Source organism: Quercus robur, chromosome 1, assembly GCF_932294415.1.
Source record: "Quercus robur chromosome 1, dhQueRobu3.1, whole genome shotgun sequence".
NCBI classification, from domain to species: Eukaryota; Viridiplantae; Streptophyta; class Magnoliopsida; order Fagales; family Fagaceae; genus Quercus; species Quercus robur.
Window position 1 is genome coordinate 7,622,733 of NC_065534.1, and position 25,393 is coordinate 7,648,125.

Here is a 25,393-nt window from a genome sequence, read left to right on the forward strand (position 1 = left end):
CGATGTGTTATCGAAGAGGAAACCGAAGCCCTCAGCGTAAAACCTCTCCGCCGCCCTCCAAGCGGTCAATAATCCACTAGAAAATGTAGTTGGGATACATGAACAGCAATAGACCCTCCAAGCCTAATCTACCCGATGTACCTAAGCCCTCCAAGCTTCTTGCTCCAACGAGGTTGCGCCGAACCTTTTTCTTTTCTAGCTTACCAGATTCCGCTACTAGACCGTAGCATCCGCCATCCTTGGCATCTTCCAATGCTTCCCAAAGCTCCAAAAACACTCAACACTCTGAATGGGTGTGGGTAGTGTTTGGATAGAAATCTCCTCTCAATAGGTATGACAATGAGAGAGGGAATGAGAAGAGACTACAAAGATTTCTCTCTAAGAATGAGTAGCTCTCTCTAATTGGGTGGGTGTTTTGAAGAAACCTCTCTTAGGGTTTTTCTTTCTGAATAGCCACACATATCTTGTGGGAATGAGGGGTATTTATACTGGTGTGAGAATGAAATACGAAGAGTCAGTTTTTCCAAAAACAGGGCTGGCTGGCGACTTGACCTCGCAACTTGACTGAGTCGCGAGTTCAAGTCGCGAGCTAACTTAATAGCCAGTCTGGATTTTTGTCGTGTAGTGCTCCAGGTGGCGTGACTGTTCAGCTCCCCTGCGTGCTCTGCACGTGAGCAACTTTTAGCGGCTTGCAAGCCGCGAGCCACCCGCGAGTCCTAGCCGCGAGTCTCTTCTTCACTGCACTGTCTTGAGCATTTCTTCACACTCTCTCACACACTACCCTTACATGATTCCCACCTAAATACAAGGTTTCTAAGTGCTATATTACAAGCAAATTTGTCATGGAATAAAGCCAACACATGGTTGATTAAATTCAACCTTACAATAATTGATCACATTTTTTGGTACAATTGCACATCTGTTGGCTAAAGAGGGATTTTTTTTTTCTTGGCTTTCCAATGTAGTGAGGAACATTAAATTCCTACTTAACATATGCACAAATGCAACCATTAACAAAATCCATTTATGTAAGGTTGAATTTAATCAACCATTTTATTGGCTTTATTCCGTGCCAAATTTGCTTGTATTTCAGCATTTAGTAACCCTGTATTTAGGTGGGTTTATTGTAAGGGTAGTGAGTGAGATAGAGTGTTGATTACTCAAGAGTGTGCAAGAAAACAGAGACTCGCGGGTGGCTCGCGACTGCAAGCCGCTAGACGCAGCACACGTGCCAAGCGTGCCAGAAGGTGAACAGTCATGCTAGCTGGAGCACTACAGGACAAAACAGGACAACTGGCCATACGGTTATCTCGCGACTTAGTCAAGTCGCAAGGTCAAGCCGCGAGCCACCCCTGTTTTGTAAAACCTGACGTTTCACATTCCTCTCTCACTCCAGTATAAATACCCCTTATACCCACAAATGAAAGAGAGCTTCCAGAGAGAATTTTGAGAGAGAAACCCTAAAGAAAAACAAGATTGATTCACCTACAATCTATACATTAGAGTCTCTTCAAATTCCTAAACTCTCTTCCTCTCCATTGTCAAATCCTTGAGAGGCATTTTACCAAAACCTTGTTCTCACCATATTCATCACTGTGAGAGGGCTGTTTGGTTTTCTGGGATGCAATTAGGAAGGAACCAATCTACATTGGTTGATGCTACGTTCTAGTAGCAGAATTCGGGAAGCTAGAAAAGAAAAAGGTTCGGCGCAACCTCATTGGAGCAAGAAGCTTGGAGGGCTTAGGTGCACTGGGTAGATTAGGCTTGGAGGGTCTATTGCTATCCATGTATCCCAACTACATTTTCTATTCCTCTTCGATAACACATCGCGTGTTGTCTTTGTGTTTGCATCTTCCTTCCCTTTTATCTTTGCCTTCTATTATCTGCTGTGGGTTGTGATTTTAATTTGGCTTAAATAGTTTTTCCAATTCTATATTATAGCTTATGTTCATTTTCCGCACACTAGTTGTTTGACATAATGCTTGAATTGGTTAAGTTGTAAATTGGGGGTCTAAACGTTCAAGGGTATTTATACACATATTTGAACTTTCAATTGGTATCAGAGCAGGTACACATCTTGTGGTTTCATTACCATTGTGTGATCCTTGACTCCCTTTTGAGATGGATCGGTCTCAATCCCTAAATGCACCTCCATATTTTGATGGTAGTAATTATGCTTTTTGGAAAGTTCGCATGAGAGCTTTTTTGTGTTCCATTGATGAGTCTGTTTGGGATGCTGTTGAGATAGGTTGGACCAGGCCTGAGGAAGCCAAATCCACATGGGATAAGGCAGCACTTGCTGCATCAAATGCTAACAGTAAAGCACTCAATGCTATTTTCTGTGGTGTCTCTCCAGATGAATTTCACAGGATCTCTCACATTACCGTTGCTAAAGAAGCATGGGAGATATTGGAGACCACTTATGAAGGCACGAAGAAGGTAAAAGACACCAAGCTGCAGATGCTAACCACTCGGTTTGAGGAGCTAAAAATGAGTGAGGATGAGTCCTTTGACTCTTTCTATAGCAAGCTGAATGAGGTGATTGTCAGCAAGTTCAATTTGGGAGAGAAAACGGAGGACTCTAAAATTGTAAGGAAGATCCTTCGATCATTGCCGGAAAGTTTTCGTGTTAAAGTGACAGCGATTGAAGAGAGCAAGGACCTTGATGACATCAAAGTCCAGGAGCTGGTTGGTTCTCTTCAGACCTATGAGATGTTGCTGCCCAATCAACGGAAGAGTAAATCTCTTGCTCTTAAGACCATTAATGAGAAGGTGGAAGATCATGACTCATCGGGAGAAGATGTGGTTGACAAAGATGTTGCTTACCTTGTAAAAAATTTCAGAAAATTCTTGAAATTCAAAAATAATGGCAAATTTGGTGATAAAGGAAAATTCCAAAGTTCAGGAAGGGAAAAAAGGGAATTCAAAAAGAAAGATGGAAAAGAATCCCAACCTACACAAGGTGTCACTTGTTTCGAATGTAACGGGTATGGACACTTTAAGAAAGAATGTCCGAATTATTTGAAATCGAAAGGCAAAGTGTATGCCACGACATTGAGTGACTCAGATTCATCCGACTCAGAATCTGAAGAAAGCTGTGATGGAGAGGGGAACTACTCAGCTTTTATGACTATTGCTCATGTTGAGTCTTCAGACGAGTTGAATCTGCTTGTACGAGACCTTGGAGAACATAGTGATGAAGAATCAATGGGAATTGTTGAAGAATCAGATGCTGAAGAAGATAAAAGCACAGCCAATCTTCAAGAGAATTATAACTCACTCCTGGAGAAGTCGGGTGAGTACACAAGGGTGGCCAAGGCAGCTGTGAGAAAAATGAAGAAGACAGAGGAGGATTATAAAAGTCTCCTAATCCGATATAGGGAGGCCAAATGTGAGATAGAAACACTGAATGGTGAGCTATCAGAAGCTTACACAAAAGTGAGATTTCTTGAGTAAGAGGTTGTGCAAGCAAATGCTAAAATTGAGAGGGTCACCACCAAGAAGCTAGATGATGTTATTTCATCACAAAAGTGCTTTTCAGACAAATCCGGGTTGGGATATACCAGAGGAAGTAGCTCATCTGGAAATGTCACTAAAGAAGTGAAGTTTATAAAGGCCGAAGAATCAGCTGATGTTGGTCCTACTGTTGAGAAGCCCAAGATAGAGGAGAAGAGAAATGTGGGGAATGAACGGTTGTTGAATTCCCATAATCAATCTGTGGGCAGGTCTGAATCTCGAGCCAAGTCCCGTCCACGACCACAAAGAGGTCCTAGATCAACTTATGTGTGTCATCATTGCGGACTTCAAGGGCATACTCGACCAAATTGCCAAAAGCTGAGAGCAAAGAATAGTACAACTCCTCAAAGGTTACGAGGACCTAGAAATGATAGAAGAAATTGGGCAGGTGAACAATCGAGAGATCAAAATGGTGATCCCGGAATGATGAACATGATGAAGATGATTGGTGTATTCACCAACTGCTTGGAAAGCTTCTCACGAAGGTTTGAAAGCCCTAACTCCCGTACCCAATCCTATAAGGAAATCACCCCAAATGCAAGTGACGTGTGGGTGAAAAAGGGTACTCATGCATAAACATTACAGCATGTCCATGCATTAATACTTTCTATGCTTTGTGACGATGTTTGATTGATTGCTTGTTGTTTATGTTGATGGTTGTTTGTTTGTCTATTTGTGCATATTTTTGGTTTTTGTTTTTGTTTTCAATCCTTTTCTTCTTGTGTCAAAAATCCAAAAATTACATAAAAATTAGAAAATCAAAAAGTTTGATTGACATTGTGAGTTTTTGTCTCAAAACTTGTTTTGCCTTGTACCTTTGTGCTAATGGCTTTGTGCATTTTCGAGCATAGCTTGTTTCATTGCACTCATATCACTGTGAGAGAAATCTTGAAATCTATGTGATTGTTGTAAATAGATCTTCAAACTTGTCATGAATGATTAGTGAATGGTTATGATGATCTTGAGACATGCATAGATTTGTGTCTATATATCTTCCCACTCTTTATTTTTGTTTTTGCTAAAAAGAGCTCACCAAATGTAAATCTCCAAATGAAAAGAGATATTGAGCTGCAAAAGCCTGTCGCACATTCTAGTATTCGACTAAGAAAAAGGGTAAGCGACCTAAAATTAAAGTGAATGTTTATTCAAAAAGCCAAAGGCTAGTTCATTAAAGTGAAATATCAAATATCACTCTCACAATGAGAAGTGATTGTCTCAAAGGATCAAAAAGATCAAATGTTATGATTGAAAGTGGAGTCAAATGTAAAGCTCTAAGATATGTTATCAAGTTTTGTGGGAGGTCATATATACATATTTCTATAATTGAGATGGATCACATGATCTAGTGCTAATTGTGTATGCCTTAGTTGAATTGATCATTGAAGCTTCACATTAGACTAAGGACTATCTCATTGTTGATATCCACACACAACACACAAGTTTATGTTCAATAAATGCCATATTCATTTGTGTGATTGTACTTGATGAAATGTGTTTTCACATGCTCAATCTTTGTTAATTCAAGCACAAAAAGATTTTTTAGTGTTTTAGGTGTTTTTGGAAAGTATTTTGTTAGAAAAATCTGACAATTTCAAAAAATCCATGTTTGCCCTGTTTTGGCGACTCAGTCGCGGGTAAGTCAAGTCGCGAGCCTCAATCGCGTGTTCGCGGGTCATTTCTGGCGACTTGTTCGCGAGTGGAAGGTCCAGTCGCGAGGGTTGCTCAGAGATTTTCGCAGCTCAACTCGTGACTCTCTCGCGGGTAGACCTTCCAGTCGCGAAAAACACTTAGAAATTTTTTTCAAAATTCTGTCTTTGAGTGTTTTGGCGGCTTGACCTGGCGACTTGGTGGCGACTCACTTCAGTCGCGAAAAACACGTGTTTGGCAAAAATAGGGGCAGTTTTTAAATCTTTTTCAGTTTTCCCTCGAACTTTTGTGACTATTCATCTTCTCTCTCAGCTGTCTCCTTCCCAAACACTCCGTGTACCCATTTTCAAACTCCATTGTTGCTTAATCTCTGCTCAAAATCTTCAAGTAACAGGTATGGGTTTTCTTTCTTGAACTCTTTTTTACTTGATTTTGTGTTGTTCCCTCTTGATTATTCGCATTTGTTTATGTTTTTGAGATGGGTTTGTGTTTCAGTTGTTGCTATATGTTCATGCTTAGCTTGTGGATGCTATTGCTTGAGTTTGAAATTAATTAAGTTGTTGGTTTTGTTCTTCATCATGTGATTAGCTAGGGTTTGTTATTTATTGGTTATTCATTTTATCTGATCCTATGTTGATGAGTTGATTCAAAATGTTCTCATTTTGGATGTGTGGTTTACTATGCTGAATGTGCCTGTTCATCTATTGTGTGCATCTGTCTTGTGTTCGTTGAGACATGTCATTCTCATCAAAATATATGTCTCATTGACGTATATCTGTCTTTAGGATGTTTTCTATCTTTGCTGCTTTAATACTCCTCTGCATTTTACCTGTTTGTTCTTATGTATCCTCTTTTAGGCTTGTTCATCCGTGTGGTTGATTTAAGTTGCATAAAGTTTAAGTGTTTTAAGTTCTTCTGTGTGGTTGCATTTCTGTCCTTGTTAATAACATAGTACTGATTAGTTCTACACATGTATTGTTCTATGTTGTTGTGGCATCTTCTGATTGTTCACAGATGGCACCTTCATCCCCAAAGAAGAAAACACCTGCAAAGAAGGCAGATAAGAGAATGAAAATGGACCCTAACTTGTTCAGGTCCGTTTCTCACTTTGAGAGATATAAGGACTTCTTCTTAAAAGCAGGAATTATTCAAGAAAGGTTTGTGGATTTGGAGGATTTAAGGAACTCTTTTATCCCCAGCTGTTTTGAAGGGAGAGGATGGGAAAAGCTCTTGTGTGATCTCCCAGTTGTGTGTGAACCCCTGATTAGGGAGTTTTATTCAAATGATGTGATAAGGGAGGATGATCTAAGCTGCTGGGTTAGAGGTAAAGAGTTCACTTTGGATGCATATGACATTGATGATGTGCTAGGCCTTGAAGGATTAGAAGATCAGGAGTTTGTAAATTACAAAGATAGGATTCTGTCTATTGAAACTGTTCAACAGAGGATTGGTGGACAGAGAGAAGGGAAGTGTTTGAATACCACAGCTTTTCTAGTGGACATGAGATGCCTCACTATAATCATGATGTTCAACCTATATCCCATAAGGAAGCTGACTACAATCAACAGTGCAAAAGCAATTTTTCTAATGGACCTCAAAGAAAAGACTTTCATTGACATCAGTTCCCACATATATGACACTATTGTGGATGAGACTAGAACCACTTCTAGACCAAAACTGATCTTCCCTAGTCTGCTCATGAGGATCTTTAGAAAGAAGGGTGTTCCAATCCCTCGAGACATCAGTCTCATGTCCACACCTTCTGCAATTAACAAGCTAACCTTCAAAAGGATAAGTGTTCAGCTTCCAGGTGAAGAAGATGAAGGTGATGAAAGAGAGGGTGCCCCAATGGAGACTGAGGCAGAGGCAGCAGGGCATGCATCAACCTCAACACCCCGGAGGAGTGGCGAAAGGACTAGAGCATCAACTTCTTCAGATACACCTCCAGATTCATTTCAAGTCATTCTGGAATGACTTAATGGAATCAGAGGGGTCCAAACCAAGCACTCTGAGAGGATGAGAGCCATGCAGGACCCGATTGATATTTTATCTGCGAAACTTGACAGCTTCACCACCCAGCATGGACAGTGACCCTTTGGCCATTCTGGTTAAAAAGGGGGAGATATTATTTTTGTTGATGAGAAGCAGAAAAGTAGCTCTTAAGAGGGAGTAATATGTTGGGTTTGATACACTGTGGTTTGGTGTATCCTTGTTTCTAACTCATAACTTATAAACTTGGTTTATTTTTTATATATAATGTTGATGCTATTCAGTTTATGTTGATATTTTGTGCTTTGTACCCATGTTGCTTATGTAAGCTTTTAGGGTTATGTTTTTATGCATATTTTGTAGGCTTTATGGTTTGTACCTTGCTTAATGTGGCCTTTTATGCTTTGTTTAAATCAGTACTTCTATCTAAATGTTTTGCATTTTGTTTTAAGTACTGTCACTCTTGTGCCCTTGTAGGATTGTTCCTAGATGCATATACTTAGTGTATTATGCATTGGTTGAGTGTTAGGCATACAAGTAACTTACTTTGTTCTTGTTATCTTGTATGTTCTAGTGTTCATTCCAAGTGTGAATGAACACTATGATCACTACATTGTGGTGATTACTTGGTTGATCAAGCCATGATTTGAAAATTCACTTCATCCTTGCTTGATCACTTTAAGCCTGTTTCATATGCATTTCATACTTTTCTGTATACAATGATCATGGTGTATTGTTGTGTTTCAGGAGTTTCATGTTCTTATGATTCAAGTGCTTCACAGCTTCTAGAGTTAGGTGTGAGTGAGTTTTGTTCAACGGTTCCCAATTCACATGTTAAGTCTAGAGTCTGTTTTAGGGTTTTGTCACGGAATAGCCAAAGGGAGAGATTGTAAGGTTGAATTTAATCAACCATTTTATTGGCTTTATTCCATGCCAAATTTGCTTGTATTTCAGCATTTAGTAACCCTGTATTTAGGTGGGTTTATTGTAAGGGTAGTGAGTGAGATAGAGTGTTGATTGCTCAAGAATGTGCAAGAAAACAGAGACTCGCGGCTTGATCTCGCGGGTGGCTCGCAGCTGCAAGCCGCCAGACGTAGCACACGTGCCAAGTGTGCCAGAAGGTGAATAGTCATGCTAGCTGGAGCACTACAGGACAAAACAGGACAACTGGCCATACGATTATCTCGCGACTGGGTCTCGCAACTTAGTCAAGTCGCAAGGCCAAGCCTCGAGCCACTCCTGTTTTGTAAAACCTGACGTTTCACATTCCTCTCTCACTCCAGTATAAATACCCCTTATACCCACAAATGAAAGAGAGCTTCCAGAGAGAATTTTGATAGAGAAATCCTAAAGAAAAACAAGATTGATTCACCTACAATCTATACATTAGAGTCTCTTCAAATTCCTCAAGTCTCTTCCTCTCCATTGTCAAATCCTTGAGATGCATTTTACCAAAACCTTGTTCTCACCATATTCATCACTGTGAGAGGGCTGTTTGGTTTTCTGGGAAGCAGTTAGGAAGGAACCAATCTACATTGGTTGATGCTACGATCTAGTAGCGGAATCTATGAAGCTAGAAAAGAAAAAGGTTCGTCGCAACCTCATTGGAGCAAGAAACTTGGAGGGCTTAGGTGCACTGGGTAGATTAGGCTTGGAGGGTCTATTGCTGTCCATGTATCCCAACTACATTTTCTAGTGGATTGTTTACCGCTTGGAGGGCGGCGGAGAGGCTTTATGCCGAGGGCTTCGGTTTCCTCTTCGATAACACATCGCGTGTTGTCTTTGTGTTTGCATCTTCCTTCCCTTTTATCTTTACCTTTTATTATCTGCTATGGGTTGTGATTTTAATTTGGCTTAGATAGTTTTTCCAATTCTATATTATAGCTTATGTTCATTTTTCGCACACTAGTTGTTTGACATAATGTTTGAATTGTGTTAGGTTCTAAATGTTTAGAACAATTGGCAAATCGTGAACACAAACTTGTCTAGATATAGATCTTAGAGTCTATAGGTTTTTTTAGACAATGCTCAAGGTGATTCAAGTCAAGATTCAAGAACATACAAGCTGCAGGAAGAAGATTTCATAATCTGTCTGGTTCGATCGATCGAAAGACAGGCTCGACCGATTGAAAGTCGTATCTGCAGAATTTTAATTAAGCCCAAACAACAGTTCAAGCCCATTTAGGATTAGGGTTTCTAATCTACTTCTCCCAGTATATAAAGGAAACCCTAAGCACGTTTTTATGTGGCTTTTCAGAGAGAAAAGAGTGTGCCGCCTCTTTTGTATTTAGGGTTTTGTTCCTAAAAAGCTCTCTTATATCTTCTACCGGTGCTATTCCTTGAAGAATCTCAAGATCCGGTATTGTAGAAGTTGCTGCCTTCTCTTGTCATCAAAGGTGTTGATGATCTAAACCTTTAAGGGTGGTCTTGGAGTCACAAACAGGAGAGTTTGTGTTGCTAAACTTTTGAGTGGGATCTCAAAGTCACAAACGGGGGTGTTTGTGTTTTGCAAAGGCCAAAGAAAGAAGGAGTCCGTGAATTCGGAGCTTGCACGTGATCGTGTTAGTAAGTTCTACTAGTTGATAGCAATAAGAAGTCGAGCGTGGGGGCTTGTAAGTCTTATTGTATGAACTTCGATTCTTTCTAGTGGATTTGCTTTTTACCTTGAGGATAGCTAGGTTAAATCCTCCCTAGGTTTTTTTTTACTAGTTTGGTTTTCCTGGGTGATCATATCATTGTCTTATTTATTTTCCGCTACTATGCATGATATGATTGTTTGATTGTGATAACCTAGACTTGGAATTTGGACTAAGTAACAACTTGGCTAATTAACTAGGTTAATCAAATTGTGTTTTAAGGGGTCTAAAAACTGACAAGTGGCATCAGACCGGGTAGCTCTTTTGTTTTAGATCTTTTGATCTAAGAGCTGATCCTTGACCCCTGTTGTCATGGATAATTTGAAGTGTCTTTCTGATCATGTTTATGCTCATGCTTCTGTTGATTTTATTGATGCCTGTGAAACTCTTCGTAAGGAATTATTGAAATCTATGAAAATTGCTAAGAAATTCAAGAAAGAGTTAAAATTGGCTAATCTTGAAAAAGAGGAATTGATTGTTAGATTAGATGAATCTAATAAAAAGAATGAATTTTTGAGAAATCAAATTTCCTCTCAAGATGAGAAGATGAAAAGCTTGGAACAAGAGTTAGTTGAATCTAAAGCTAAAATTGAAAATTTGACTTGTACCAAGTCTGCTGTTGATAACAGAAATGTTTCTATCTCTCTTAAGCCTAAAAGTGAGAAAGTTTATATCCCTCCTTTTAAGAGGAATAATAAAGAAAATGCTTATTTTGCTAGGTTAGACAAAGGTAAAAGTTCTGATGTAGACGTTGAAGTTTCTAAACCTAAGTCTAAACCTACTGTTAGAGAGCATAATAAATCTGTTTTTGTGCCTACTTGTCACCTTTGTGGTGTTGTTGGTCATATTAGACCAAATTGTTCTTTGTTGAGGCAAAAACCTAAATCTGAGACTAGATTTGCTGTTAGGAATACTGATGTTCCTAAATTTGTTCCTGTCTGCCACTTTTGTGGTGTCCATGGTCACATTCGTCCTAATTGTCATAAATTGAAATTTAAGCATTTTGTGTTTCAATCTAGGATATGTGATGATATTTCTCCTACCATAAGTCCATATAAATTGTTTCATATTATTTTGAAAAATTTAAGCTTGTTGGCTTGTGAAAGGAATTTGCAGGATTTTAGTCTTTCTCAGAAGATTGGTGTAATCCCTCATATACACTCTGCTTCACATGAATTTTCACCTACAAAGGCGAAGACTTGTGCTATATGGGTGAGAAAAGATTCTCCAAGGTGAGTGTTGTTAACTTGTCCCTGATTTAATTCTTTCAATTGTTTATGGACATGTTTTGTTTTTGTTTTTGGTTGTTTTGTTTTTTAGATTGGTTTTTATTAAAAAAAAATCCAAAAACATTGAAAAATTTCAAAAAGAAAAAAATATTTTATTTTGTGTCTTGTTTTATTTGTTTTGAGGATTACATGAATTATGATATCTCTCTTGATTTAGAACATGCTTGACATTGTGGAGAAACTTGAAAGCTATTTTTGATTTTATGTGAGTATGTACTAGTTTGTACATGTACTCAAGGGTTAATTAAGAAATTGATATTTCTTGTTTGTGTACCCTCTATAGCTTAGTTAAGCATTGTCATGCATTGCATTTGCATTGTTCATTTAGCATAATGTGTGCTTTTTGTTTTTGGTCATAAATTTTTTTTAAACCAAAAAGATTTTTGTGTTTTGTATTTCACATCTTGGATTTATAATCAAGGATTGGCCATATTATCTTTACATAACAAGTTTATGTACCTTGTTTAGCTTTGACGAGCTTATTTATTACACTCTACTAGTTAAAGATTTGTAGTGCATGTTGTGTGGGAAAGATGTTGATGGTTTTTGATTACTATGTCTTAATCTTGAAGTCACATGTTTTTAAATGTTGGACTTGAACTTTTAGAGAAAGGCATAAATAACTATCTCACCACTGTTCACTAGCCAATCATGAACACCTTAGTGCATATCGTAAGATTTTGTGCTCGAGAAAGTGTAACACATGCACAAAAAGAACATAAGGTGTAGCCTCGGTTTAAATGTTAAAATTGGTATGTACATTATTGGACTTAATGTTAAATCAAACAAATGAAATTGGTGTGTACAATATGAGGCAAATCAAGAAACTTACATGATTGCAAGCTTAGATGTGTGAGTTATATGATGTAACTCTTTAGGTGATAGTCTCTTTTGGTGATAGTCTCTTTTAAATTCTATGTGATGAATTTTGTAGACTTTGTGATTGCTTACTATTCACCTATTACCTCACATGTATCTCAAGTTTTTGTTAGTTGCACACACTACACAAGTTACTCTTTGTTAAACTTGGTACATTATATTGTGTGTGATCTTGTTGTGGCAATCCAAGATTAAAGTTCCTGGATTTTGATGCAAAATGTCTTTAATGATTGAGACTTGAGGTCAAATTGTTTGAAAAACTTGTTTTTGGAAGATCTAGGTTGAATTCAAGTTTTTTTTTTTTAAAACTTTTAATCTCATACTCATGCATTTCATTCATGAAATATTGTGCTTTGAGGAGTTTCTGCATTAAATTGCTCTATTTTTTTCAAAAATTTGATTTTTCCATGCATCATTTATGTTTAGGATTCACATGCATTGCATTGTTTTTGTATCCATCTTGCAGTTTTGCAGTCATATCTCTCATTGTTTTCACACATAACATGCATACACTTTGCTACATTGGGTACTCAACTTGATCAAAAATTGATTGATTAATTTTTGAGCTATGTACTTTCTAGTATATGCCTTTTTTATGTGTGAACTGTAGAAAATATTTTTCTTAAGAGATGTGATGGATAATCAATGTGCAAATATTTTTTCTACTCATGCAACTGTTTATGGGTCACATAGTATCATGTTTGTATTTTATTGAAAGAGAGAATATTTTTTCTTCATGTATATCCTCAACTTAAGTTTTTTTTAAAACTTGGTTTGTGTCTTATTTTATCCCCACTCCCTTTATTTTTCCCCAAAATTGTTTTTCCCAAAACTTGTTTTGTTTTTCCTATTTTTATAGGGGGAGAAATTTTTTTTAACCTTTGTGGTTCTTAGGGGGAGTTGTCTCTATTTTCTCTTACTCTATTGCGTATATTTTCTGTCTATCTTCTGATTAGGTAGTCTTTGTCAATACGTGACAAAAAGGGGGAGACATAGATGACCTGTTTGTTTTGTTTAGGGGGAGATAAAATTGTTTTTCAAAGGGGGAGAATATAAATTTTTTTTGATGTATCTAACTTAGGGGGAGAGTTAGAATTTACTTTTGTTTTTTATATTCTGTTTCATATTATTGTTTATATGTCTTTCTTTCCACACATGCGGTGATGTGTTTGTTGAGTGTTTCAGGAAAGACAGGTGCATTCTGATCAAGACCTTCTACCTCTTCTTGCAACTTCTAGGTTAGGAGTCTTAGATTGGGATTTGTAATGTAATTGAGCATTTTATTGTATTGGGTTGTTCTTGTATTTGAGCATTTCATTTTGTATGAAAGTTTTGTCACGAATTGCCAAAGGGGGAGTTTGTTAGGTTCTAAATGTTTAGAACAATTGGCAAATCATGAACACAAACTTGTCTAGATATAGATCTTAGAGTCTATAGGTTTTATTAGACAATGCTCAAGGTGATTCAAGTCAAGATTCAAGAACATACAAGCTGCAGGAAGAAGATTTCATAATCTGTCTGGTTTAATCGATCGAAAGACAGGCTCGACTGATCGAAAGTCGTATCTGCAGAATTTTAATTAAGGCCAAACAGCAGTTCAAGCCCATTTAGGATTAGGGTTTCTAATTTACTTCTCCCAGTATATAAAGGAAACCCTAAGCACGTTTTTATGTGGCTTTTCATAGAGAAAAGAGTGTGCCTCTTTTGTATTTAGGGTTTTGTTCCTAAAAAGCTCTCTTATATCTTCTACCGGTGCTATTCCTTAAAGAATCTCAAGATCCGGTATTGTAGAAGTTGCTGCCTTCTCTTGTCATCAAAGGTGTTGATGATCTAAACCTTCAAGGGTGGTCTTGGAGTCACAAACAGGAGAGTTTGTGTTGCTAAACCTTTGAGTGGGATCTCAAAGTCACAAACGGGGGTGTTTGTGTTTTGCAAAGGCCAAAGAAAGAAGGAGTCCGTGGATTCGGAGCTTGCACGTGGTCGTGTCAGTAAGTTCTACTGGTTGGTAGCAATAAGAAGTCGAGCATGGGGGCTTGTAAGTCTTATTGTATGAACTTCGATTCTTTCTAGTGGATTTGCTTTTTACCTTGAGGATAGCTAGGTTAAATCCTCCCCAGGTTTTTTTTTACCGGTTTGGTTTTCCTGGATGATCATATCATTGTCTTATTTATTTTCCGCTGCTATGCATAATATGATTGTTTGATTGTGATAACCTAGACTTGGAATTTGGACTAAGTAACAACTTGGCTAATTAACTAGGTTAATCCAATTGTGTTTTAAGGGGTCTAAAAACTAACAAATTGGTTAAGCTGTAAATTGGGGGTCTAAACGTTCAAGGGTGTTTATACACATATTTGAACTTTCAATTTAAATATTCACATAATATTTTTTTTAAATGACACCAATTATATTCTTGACACATCATTTTATAAGATTTTTATAATAAAATTTATAGTAGTTCTAGAATTTTCCATCTTCTTGGAATTCAAACCAATTGGATTGTTTTCTATATAGTATAAATATAAAATAATATATTATTTAACAAGCATTTCTACATTGGAGTCGAGCTCCATACCGATTACATAATTTTAGGAGCATACAAATGAAGAAGAAAATATCTTCAATTTATTGAATGCTAATAGATATTTCATAATTTTAGCATAGTCCATATCTTCTTCTTGAGGAATTTCTTGTACCAACGGGCTGAATGTTTAAGGTATCTTCGATTCCCATTTTTATAATCTACAAAGTTCATTCCAAATCGAATAGTGTAACCAGAGGACCACTCAAAATTATCCAACAATGACCAAGCAAAATATCCCTTAACATTCGCACCTTCCCTATATATACCAAAGAAAGAAGTGAAATCCAGTTAGAATTCTACAATTCTGTGTGTGTGTGTGAGAGAGAGAGAGAGAGAGAGAGAGAGAGAGAGAGAGAGAGAGAGAGAGAGAGAGAGAGAGAGAGAGAGAGAGAGAGAGAGAGAGAGAGAGAGAGATTGCACTTACTTGATAGCCCTAAGAAGATACCAAAGATGGTCACGGTGATACTCAAGTCTTTGTTGGTCAGCAAGGGCTTCTTTAAGCGACAAAGTAGAATTATTGAATTCACTCACTCCTACAAATATACTTGGGAGAATTTAGCTTCAAATGGAAATCTCATAACTAGCAATAACGCTCCCATTTTTCATGAGCTTATGGGATAATAATAATAAAACAAAACAAAAAAAAGGAGTAGGAAATTACCATTCTCGGTGATGTAAATTAGTGGATTGTGGTACTTCCTCTTTATATAGAGCAAAATCTCTCGAATTCCTTTAGGATAAATATAGAGCCAACTTGAAGCCGTCTGCAATTTTTAAGGGATACTAACATAAGACAATATGATGTGATTATCTTTAATTGCAAGATAGAATATATATATATATATATATATATATATAAGATATTCATCGTATATATGGACAAAATGGGCTTCTGCCCTTTTCGGGCAAATTAATTAGCCTTTTACCCTTCTTCCCAAACTAATTAGGGAAATTCCCCTTTTTTAAAACTCGACTTTCTCAAAATCGAGTTAAATAAAAAAAAAAAAAATTATGGAACCCTATAGTGACGTTTTTAAGGACCTATAATGACGTTTTAAGAACCTATAGTGACGTTTTATAACTCTATAGGTCCTTAAAAACGTCACTATAGGGCTTAACTCGATTTTGAAAATGTCGAGTTTCAAAGGAGGGGCATTTCCCTATTTAGTTTAGGAAGAAGGGCAAAAGGCTAATTAATTTGCCCGAAAATGGCAGAAGCCCATTTTGTCCTCGTATATGTATAAAAGATATTCATCGTATCATTGATATCCAAAAAAAAAAAAAAGGTTGTTTGTTTTTCCTCTTAACTACTAGAACGAAAATGTTGATATGTATTCAGCTAGCTAGTACATACCGCTGGACCAATGAGGATCCCATTCCGTGAAGCTGCAAAGACAATAAAAAGAATGACCTAGTTAGTATTACCATATTAGATACATAAGAAACTCATAAGCACGGCTACAAGTGTTGGATTTGTACTTACCAGTAAGATTAGCAGCAGAATCAGTCGTGTAACTTGCTCTATCACCAATAGGCTGAGGGGCATAAGTTGCATAATAAGTAGTATAGTAGTTTAATCCTATAAAATCAAATGACCCTTTTACCAGCCTGGATTGCTCTTTGGTGAACTTGGGTAATCGGTCTTCAACGAGAAATCGCATGCTATGCGGATAGTAACCATTTGTCAATGGGTCCATACACCTGCAAAAACAATAGAAAAATTTAAAATCAAACTTTTTAAGACTTAGGCACTGGAAAAAAAATTCTTTGACTCCTAAAAATGGAAATAGTATTTTGATCAATGATACTTCCACGTCATCCTATTAAAATCTAATAAACAATAGATATGTGTAAAATAACTACACACTAATAAATGTCTTTCATTTATTAGTGAATAGTTATTTTTTGTAGACATGTCTCTTATTTACTCCCTCCGTCCCACTTTGTTTGTCCTCTATTCCATTTTGGGATGTCCCAAAATATTGTCCTATTCCTAAAAATAAAAATTATTAGTTTACTAATGTTCCTATTATACCCCTATGCCTCATTAAGAATAACTCTTTTTAAAAAAAGCTGATAAATTTATTTAAGGGTAGTTTTGTAAACTTATACATTTTTATAAGGCAGACAAGACAATAAATGATGTTCCCTTAAAATATTTGACTTTTCAAACAGGACAAACAAAGTGGGACGGAGGGAGTATTAGATTTTGATACTGCTGATATAATATCATTTGATACCAAATAGCTCCTAAAAATGAGTTAGCCCTCCAAAGTCCAAAGAGTGATTTTTTTTTTTTTAAACATTTCAATATCAAATTAGATAACTTTTGTATATTTATTAGTTAACTTTTATATTCACTTTACTTTTGAATAGTGACTTATTTTATTTTATTTTATTTTTTGAGAAAAACTTATTTTAGTATTTAAAAAAATTCAAGACTTTATCTTTTAAAAAAAAAACATATATATAAGTGCTACTTACCCTAGCAAAATTTCCAAATCTTGCCCCTGACTTCAATATATAATTAATCATTAAGAGATCTAATTTTGATCTTGCCCCTGACTTCAATATACTTTCATCCCACGACAAAAAAATCCACATAGGAGAATCTTACAAAAGAAACCTAAGAAACAACACCTAAGTCTTGCCTAAAGATTAAATTATAAAATAAAAAATAAAAAACATGTAGCAAAACTTACCATCCAAGCATGAAATCAAGGGAACGTAGTGCGGCCCCGTGGTCTCTCTTTGTATGATACAGTGGCTTTATCCAGTGACTCGGTAACGTTATCCCGATTGCACCTTTCTGTGTTGCCTGCATGGTGAACATTTTTTTACACTCAAAGCTTATTCAAGGGATTTCTTATATTTATCTAAGTTAAACTTCGTTATCATTGTCCAAATCAGTTTAGAAATTGCTATTTATGTGGAACTGTATCATTTCAAAAAGAGGAATACTACATATACAAACTATTTTACAAATTGCTGTTATGGCTAACTTCTTACTGGTTCTCATCTGGACCCACCAATGACATCACTTTTTTATTTACCAATAATCACTTACCACATCAATAGTTTGTAAAAAAAAATTGTATCTCTAGTATTTTCCTTTTGGAAACCAACCATGTATATTTAGGTTTTTTTTTTTTTTTTTTTTTAATAAATTAATTATAAATCTAATATGTTAAAATTTTGTAAGTTGAACCTGATATTTTTTCCTGTACACTTCAACAGCAGCTGCATGAGCAAGCAGTTGGTTGTGTGTCACCAAATATGGCTCTGTTCCTGAATTCCCACCAGTGCAATTTAGATTTTGCCAGGCAGAGCATCGACCTGGTGCAAATAATAATCCTCCTGCATAACCATTGTTGCTGAAAGTCCACGGCTCATTTAGTGTGATCCAATGCTTTACCCGATCACCAAATTCCTTGAAGAGAAGTTCCGAATAGTCCCGGAAATCATCACTAAATATTAGATGCATATGTTAGAATAATCGCTAAATAAATTCACTTTTTCTTGATAACTTAACCTTTTGGGACAAATGGAGACTTACTAATTTTATAATGGTATTGAGTTTGAACTTGTCTCTCCACTCAAAATCCCATTTTTAAAAAGTTAAAAATTTCAGCTATTAGGCTCAGCCATTGAATTGGGCCCCACTTATTAAAGGGATTTTAAAGCCATATATGAAATTGTTAAAATAATGGTTAAATTTAATAATTTTAGGTTTTGACACAAATGCTAGGTTATAACTTAATATCGATGTCCTCAATTTTTCTTTTTTCTTTTTAACCCTAAAATGGGAGTCGTTTAGAATCATAATTATATATATGATTCAGTTAATATATGTAAAAAATCTATAATTGGATGGAGAAGAGGCATGGATTATTTGGTGATTAATTATTCTTCTTTTTTTTTGGGTAAATATTTGGTGAATCATTCACTTACACAATGTGTGGACTTAGGAAACCACCATACTCATCTTCTAAAGCTTGGGGAAGATCCCAATGGAAGATTGTTACAAAAGGCTGTATACCTACATTCAGAAATAGAAAAATAAAGTGTGAATTATAAAATGTAAAATAAGATCTTGATATTTTGGAATTTTAATATTGAAATCTGACCTTTGCGTAGAAGCCTATTGATGAGCTTGTTGTAGTAATTGATTCCTTTCCTATTAACACCACAACTAAGTTTTCCTTCTGAAATTAGTTTCAAAAATGAGATTATTAAAAACATAATATGGTCACAAAACAATAACCATTCCATACCACCTAAGATGTGTACTTGATGGGGTACCCATTTTTATGTCCCTTTCATTGGATGGATCTAAACTTTTTATGGGATTATGAAAAAGATAATCTTACTTGGCAATACTCGAGACCATGAGATTGAGAATCTGTATGCATCTAAATGCATCTTTTTCATAATCCGAACATCTTTCTGCAATGTATAATTACAAAACATATATAAATTGTTGGAAAAATCTGAAATGAAGATTTCTTATATTGTGATTATCTTGTATTTGGTTAGATATGCTCAATAATTGTTCTAAAAAATGTGGAAACGTAATTGGGCCTTGAAAATGTAGAAAAGTTGTTAACAGCTAATTACAAACTAGCATATATATATATATATATATATATAAATTTAGTGGCAGAATTTGGATTTCAAATCGAGGGCAAAATTCAAAAATAATATTTAAAAGAATAACCTAAAAAATATCAATATTATAACAAAAAATGAACAAACAATTGTAAACAACTATAATTGTTATACAAAATTGTAAACATAAATTATAATTTCTTTTTTCAAACCTAGTTTAATTATCTCAATTGCTCTCGATCATTTTTCATATGTTTTGAAATTATCTTCAAAAAGAGGGATTGTAAAAAAAATTGTAAAATCTACCTCGATAGGATTTAGTTTAGAATTCAATTTACATTCATTATTACACTCGTGGTCCTCTATAATGTTAATTAACTACAGCTATATATTTCATACCACTAAAATAAAAAATAAAAAATAAATAAAAAAACAAAAGTAGCTACTTCATAGTTACTAACAATCAAAAACAAAAGACTAATCCAAATACATAAAATTTAGACATTTAATTTGATAGATTATAGTGATATATTGGTTTACTTGTATACTTGTTTCACTACCTCGATTGCTTTTTAGAAAAATTGTTCAATTCAACCTTTTCTTTCCTCTATTCTTCAAAGAATTTAAATTTGGATTGATAGAAAAAACCCGTAGTATAGAACAAAATGGTCAAAGAGATGAAGGAGAAAACATTATAGTAAAGGTTTTAGTGTTTGAGTACGGTACAAGGACAATAGTTATTTTTTAAAAATTATTTTGAATAAAATACAAGGTCCACTAGCTATCAATTGAAGTTCAGTGAAAAATAAAAAGTTTTTTCAATAAAAAAAAAAAAAAAAAAGTTTTGGATATCATTCAAAATGTCGAGATCTAAAATTGTGGGACAAGATAAAAGTCGGAAAAAACAAATGTGATGTTAACTTGGTAAAAAAAAGTGGGGTGAATGAATCCCTCAATGTTGTATTACTGTGTAATGTTTTTCCCTTTTTCTGATTGTAAAAGCTGGTTTCTTGGGCACCTTTTTTTTTTGTTTTGTTTTGTTTTTTTTTTTTTTTTTTTTTTTTTTCATACTTCAGAACACACACACACACACACACACACACACACACACACACACATATATATATATATATATATATATGTGTGTGTGTGTGTGTGTGTGTATGTGTGTGTGTGTCTATGTGCTCGGCCACTTGAACCCTTAATTTTCAAACTATGCAATTAAACTACAAAACTCTTGATAATTAATTACTAATTAATATGAGTGGTTTTATTTCCAATTTTAATTATGAACATGAAACAAAATATATATACCTTGTAGCGATGATATTGATTGTTAGCTACATCTCCAGTGCTTCTATCTGTTATCCTTTCTGCAATTTCATTGTAAGTTAATAATGTATTTAGAGAACACCATAGGATTCTTTTTTTTTTCTTTTACTATTTATGAACTAGTAATTAGAGCCATAAGAGAAATGGAACTAGTAATTAAGCCTCTCAAGTCAAAAGCATAACATATACAAGTTATTTCTAGTTTGGAGTTCAGTTATGGAAGAAAAAAAAGGAAGAGAGAAGAAAATGAAGAAAAATAAATACGAAAAGATAGGAATGTGACATTTTACGTTGTTCTTCTTCCTCTTTCTTTTTTTCTTTTTAAAAAATCAATTGGGGACAAGTATCCTCAAACTCTGTCATAGATCTTGTTAAGTAATCAATATTTAAATAAGTATTATTAATATTATTTTTATATTTATTTAACAGTTTTAACTTATTAATAATGGAGCAAAATCTAAATAACTTATTGTTAAAAATTTTAACAATATTTAAATATACCTTTATTAATATTATTTTGATATTCATTTAACCTATTAATAATATAGCAATATCTAATAACTTTTTTGAGAAGCAATATCTAATAACTTATTGTTAAAAATTTTTAGAATCTTTTAATGAAGTTACCCTAAAAATTTTTAAGAATCTCAATGGTGCTCCCTTTCCGCAGTCAGTTTTTTTAATTTACCATTCCACACTAAGACAATGAATTCCATTATATTCAAATTGGGCCATAAAGGGAGAGGCGTTATTGTTTTACCAACAACAGTGTCCAATTTCATGCGTTTACTAATTAGTCTATACTAAAATGCCACATTTACTTCATGCATGACTGCCCGAGTCTTTGCTTACTAATGTATCTGTTAGGTTCTAAATGTTTAGAACAATTGGCAAATCGTGAATACAAACTTGTCTAGATATGGATCTTAGAGTCTATAAGTATTATTAGACAATGCTCAAGGTGATTCAAGTCAAGATTCAAGAACATACAAGTTACAGGAAGAAGATTTCATAATCTATCTGGTTCAATCAATCGAAAGACAGGCTCGATTGATCGAAAGTCGTATTTGCAGAATTTTAATTAAACTCAAACAGCAGTTCAAGCTCATTAAGGATTAGGGTTTCTAATTTACTTCTCCTAGTATATAAAGGAAACCCTAAGCACATTTTTATGTGGCTTTTCAAAGAGAAGAGAGTGTGCCTCTTTTGTATTTAGGGTTTTGTTCCTAAAAAGCTTTCTCATGTCTTCTACCGGTGTTATTCCTTGAAGAATCTCAAGATTCAGTATTGTAGAAGTTGTTGCCTTCTCTAGTTATCAAAGGTGCTGATGATCTAAACCTTCAAGGGTGGTCTTGGAGTCACAAATAGGAGAGTTTGTGTTGCTAAACCTTTGAGTGGGACATCAAAGTCACAAACGTGGGTGTTTGTGTTTTGCAAAGGCCAAAGAAAGAAGAAGTCCATGGTCTCAGAGCTTGCACATGGTTGTGTCAGTAAGTTTCTACTGGTAGGTAACAATAGGATGTTAGTGGTCTAAGTCGCTATTGTAAAACTTTGATTCTTTCTAGTGGATTTGCTTTTTACCTTAAGGCTAGCTAGATTAAATCTTCCCCAGGTTTTTTATCGGTTTGGTTTTCCTGGGTTATCATATCGTTGTGTTATTTATATTTCCGCTGCTATCCATGATATGATTGTTTGATTGTGATAAGCTAGATCTGGAATTTGGACTAAGTAATAACTTGGCTAATTAACTAGGTTAATCCAATTGTGTTTTAAGGGGTCTAAAAATATACAGTATCAACCAAATAAATAGATATAAAAGTGAAAGAAAGAGGATTCTCAAAAAAAAAAAAAAAAGGGGGAAAGAAAGTTTACTAATTTGTCTATACTAAATTGCCACATTTACTTCATGCATGACTACATAAGTCATGGCTTACTAGTGGGTTTCCGTTAATTAGTTCAATTGATAAAGTTTTTATACTTGAATAGAAAATTTAGAGTTCAAATCCTGCCTACACAGAACGATCAGTAGGAATGGATATTATAGGTTGAAACTCTAAATAAAAAAATAAAAGCTTGGCTTACTAATGTATCAACCAAGAAAATAAATAAAAGTGAAAGAAAGAGAATCTTGGCTTACTAAATAAGACTATCGGTGTTGGGCCCTGAATTTTCACACACTAACAAATACTATTAATAGCAACAAATTGGATCATTGGCTTTACGACCCATAAACAACCATAAACAAGAAAATCAAATGACATTTAAAAATAATAGTAATTTGATATTTGGAGAAGATGAAATTTGAATTGTGAATAGGAAAAAGTTTGGCTCCAAACTTATTTGGAATCCAAGGCTCTAATCATTGTTAGAAAGATGGCATGCGACCTGTCATGTGCAATGCGCATGACTAAATTGGTTGAGCTAAGTTAGTCACACACATTACACATAATAAGAATAAATGTCATCTTCCTATGGTGATTGGAGCCCAAAGTTCCAAATATGTTTCGACCAAAACTTTGTCCTTTTGAATATCTCTTTTAGAAATACTAGCAAATGTCAACTAGTTAAGCTACAAAGATTTTGACTAAATACACAACATTAAGATCCTCTTAGATAGAATGAATTATTTCATGGTTAAAATTAAATATTACACGAAAATTTTCATAAGATAGAACATGGTCTGCATGAGCTTTACAATACTAATTTGGCCCACAGGTTTTGACAATCTACAAAAGATCTGGCAAGCAAGAGCGAAGACTCTAGCCTCCCAGAGCTAGTTCAGCAGAAAAAGTGACATCCAGTGTAAAACAGGAAGTAAAAAGAATTTTGTACTGCCACTATTTGTACAGAGAATTGAGCTACTATTTTGCTTGGTCCTAATACTATATGCTTTGATCCAAGTCCTTCTACACTCCTAATCCTAAATCCTCATAGTTATCTCAATTTTCGAGCCTCATATCAACCCACATAGTGTTTTTTGTTTTTGTTCTTCTCTTTTTTTCAAGTAAGAAAAACAATCTTCTCCCTTTGAAATGGATCAATTTTGATAATAAGATGATTAATGAGTCTAATTCAAATTCAAATACAGTTAAAAATAGGCTACCAAATATCACTCCATTAATTCTTTCCAAACCATCCATTACAAATCAATGATTTAAAAGTAATGTTACAATCACAAATTATTTTACAACATTTTTACAAAATGTTGATGTGGTCAACCTTTTATTGGATTTCATCTAGGCTCATCATTAATATCACTTTTTCATTTACCAATAATCACTTACTACATCAACAGTTTGTAAATTTTTTAATAAAATAATTTGTATCTCTAGCATTATTCATGATTTAAATTGTAATAGGAAAAATGCTAGAGATATAAACTTTTTACAAAAAAAAAAATTTACAAACTGTTGATGTGATAAGTAGTAATTGGTAAATGAAAAAAATGATGTTAATAGTGAGTTCAAATAAAAACCAATAAGAAGTTGGCCACAACAACAATTTGCAAAAATGTCGTAAAATAGTATGTGGCTATAGCTTTACTCACTTTACCAGTTGTACATACCGTGAGTTTAGTTGATTTGTTCTAATTGTAAATCGTTTTGAGATGATTTATTGTAATTGTAAATTGATCCCTACAATTTAGGGAATTGTGTGTGTAATCTTTTTTATAAAATATAAATACTAATAGTGAAACAGGCAGAACATTTTTACAACAAAGCTATTATTATTTCTCATTTAGGTTCACCACTTAAATCGCTTTATTACCAACCGTTATTAGTTTACTACCTAAGTTTTATTGAGAAATTTTTGAAAATATTTTGTTCGTACCATCATTCTTATAGATACAAGTCAAAAACACACCTCATTGTGGGTGGAATCCTACCCAACATAATCTCCATATTTTGTATGCTTTTAAATTTTGTAATTCACAATAAATTTTATAAATCTAAAAGTTTATAGACTATTATGTTATTCAAAATTTTAAATAACATGATAGTCTTTACATTGATGAATCTAAATAAAATTTTAATAGTGAAAGGAATGAAATGGAGAAGACTTGAATTAATATTTTCCAAAATTAAATTTCATCATAATATTGCATAATATTTCACTTGTAATTCATACTTTCAAGTTTCATATTGTTGGAGAGAGAAAAAGAAAGAGACCTGGATGTTCATGAGTGTAGGTGTCCCATATACTTGGTCCTCTACCATCTTCTTTTGCTGCACCTTCATACTGCAAATTTGAAAGAACACACATGTGCACATAATAATATTGATCATATGCTTCACATTCCAGGACATTTGAAACCAAAAAAAAAAAATATATATATATATATATATATATTATGATACAAATTAACATAGAGAAAGTAGAGACTTAGTTACCTGATAAGACGCTGACGCTGTCCCAAAAATAAAACCTCTGGGAAAACTGGTCCGGCTGAATGAAGTGTCATGACTTGATGAAACAGCAATGACATTAGTCAATAAGGCAAGAAAAACTAGGAGGCCTAAGTCTGGATAGCCTCGAAATGCCATAATTGATTATGGCATTTCGTGAAGCACTAGGTATAATCTGCTGGTTTTTATAGAGGAGCATTACATAGTCTAATTTATTTAGTAAAGAAAAAAAAAAAAAAGTAGAGATGAAAGGAAAAAAAAAAATGGAAAAGGACATGCTAATGTAAGTGATCATAGCTGTCCTTCAACTGATGTTTGACATTGTACTTACCACATAGAATTATAGATATCCTCCAAGTTACAAACTTTGACCATCCATATTCACTCGTGAAAAAATTGTTCTATATATTTTTTTAATCATGTTTTCAAAACACCCATATTTTAATTTTTATAATTGTCTATCTCTTCATACTCTATTAAGATAAGAATGGGATTAGAAGGTATAAT

At 34.5% G+C, this 25,393-nt stretch overlaps 1 protein-coding gene across 1 annotated transcript in view; it reads right to left on the bottom strand.

Annotated features, from left to right (window-relative positions):
- Positions 1–25,024, bottom strand: part of LOC126709706 (beta-glucosidase 12-like) — a 34,061-nt gene extending 9,037 nt beyond the window's left edge. Inside the window, exons 1-13 of the mRNA XM_050410386.1 lie at positions 24,872–25,024; positions 24,650–24,719; positions 20,463–20,521; positions 18,911–18,986; positions 18,668–18,745; positions 18,492–18,579; positions 17,749–18,007; positions 17,243–17,358; positions 16,024–16,241; positions 15,895–15,926; positions 15,202–15,304; positions 14,965–15,073; positions 14,617–14,796 (exon numbers count right to left, since the gene is read on the bottom strand). Of these exons, the coding sequence (XP_050266343.1) occupies positions 14,617–14,796; positions 14,965–15,073; positions 15,202–15,304; positions 15,895–15,926; positions 16,024–16,241; positions 17,243–17,358; positions 17,749–18,007; positions 18,492–18,579; positions 18,668–18,745; positions 18,911–18,986; positions 20,463–20,521; positions 24,650–24,719; positions 24,872–25,024 (1,541 nt within the window). The remainder of the gene's footprint in view (positions 1–14,616; positions 14,797–14,964; positions 15,074–15,201; positions 15,305–15,894; positions 15,927–16,023; positions 16,242–17,242; positions 17,359–17,748; positions 18,008–18,491; positions 18,580–18,667; positions 18,746–18,910; positions 18,987–20,462; positions 20,522–24,649; positions 24,720–24,871) is intronic.
- Between the last annotated feature and the right edge of the window lie 369 nt (positions 25,025–25,393).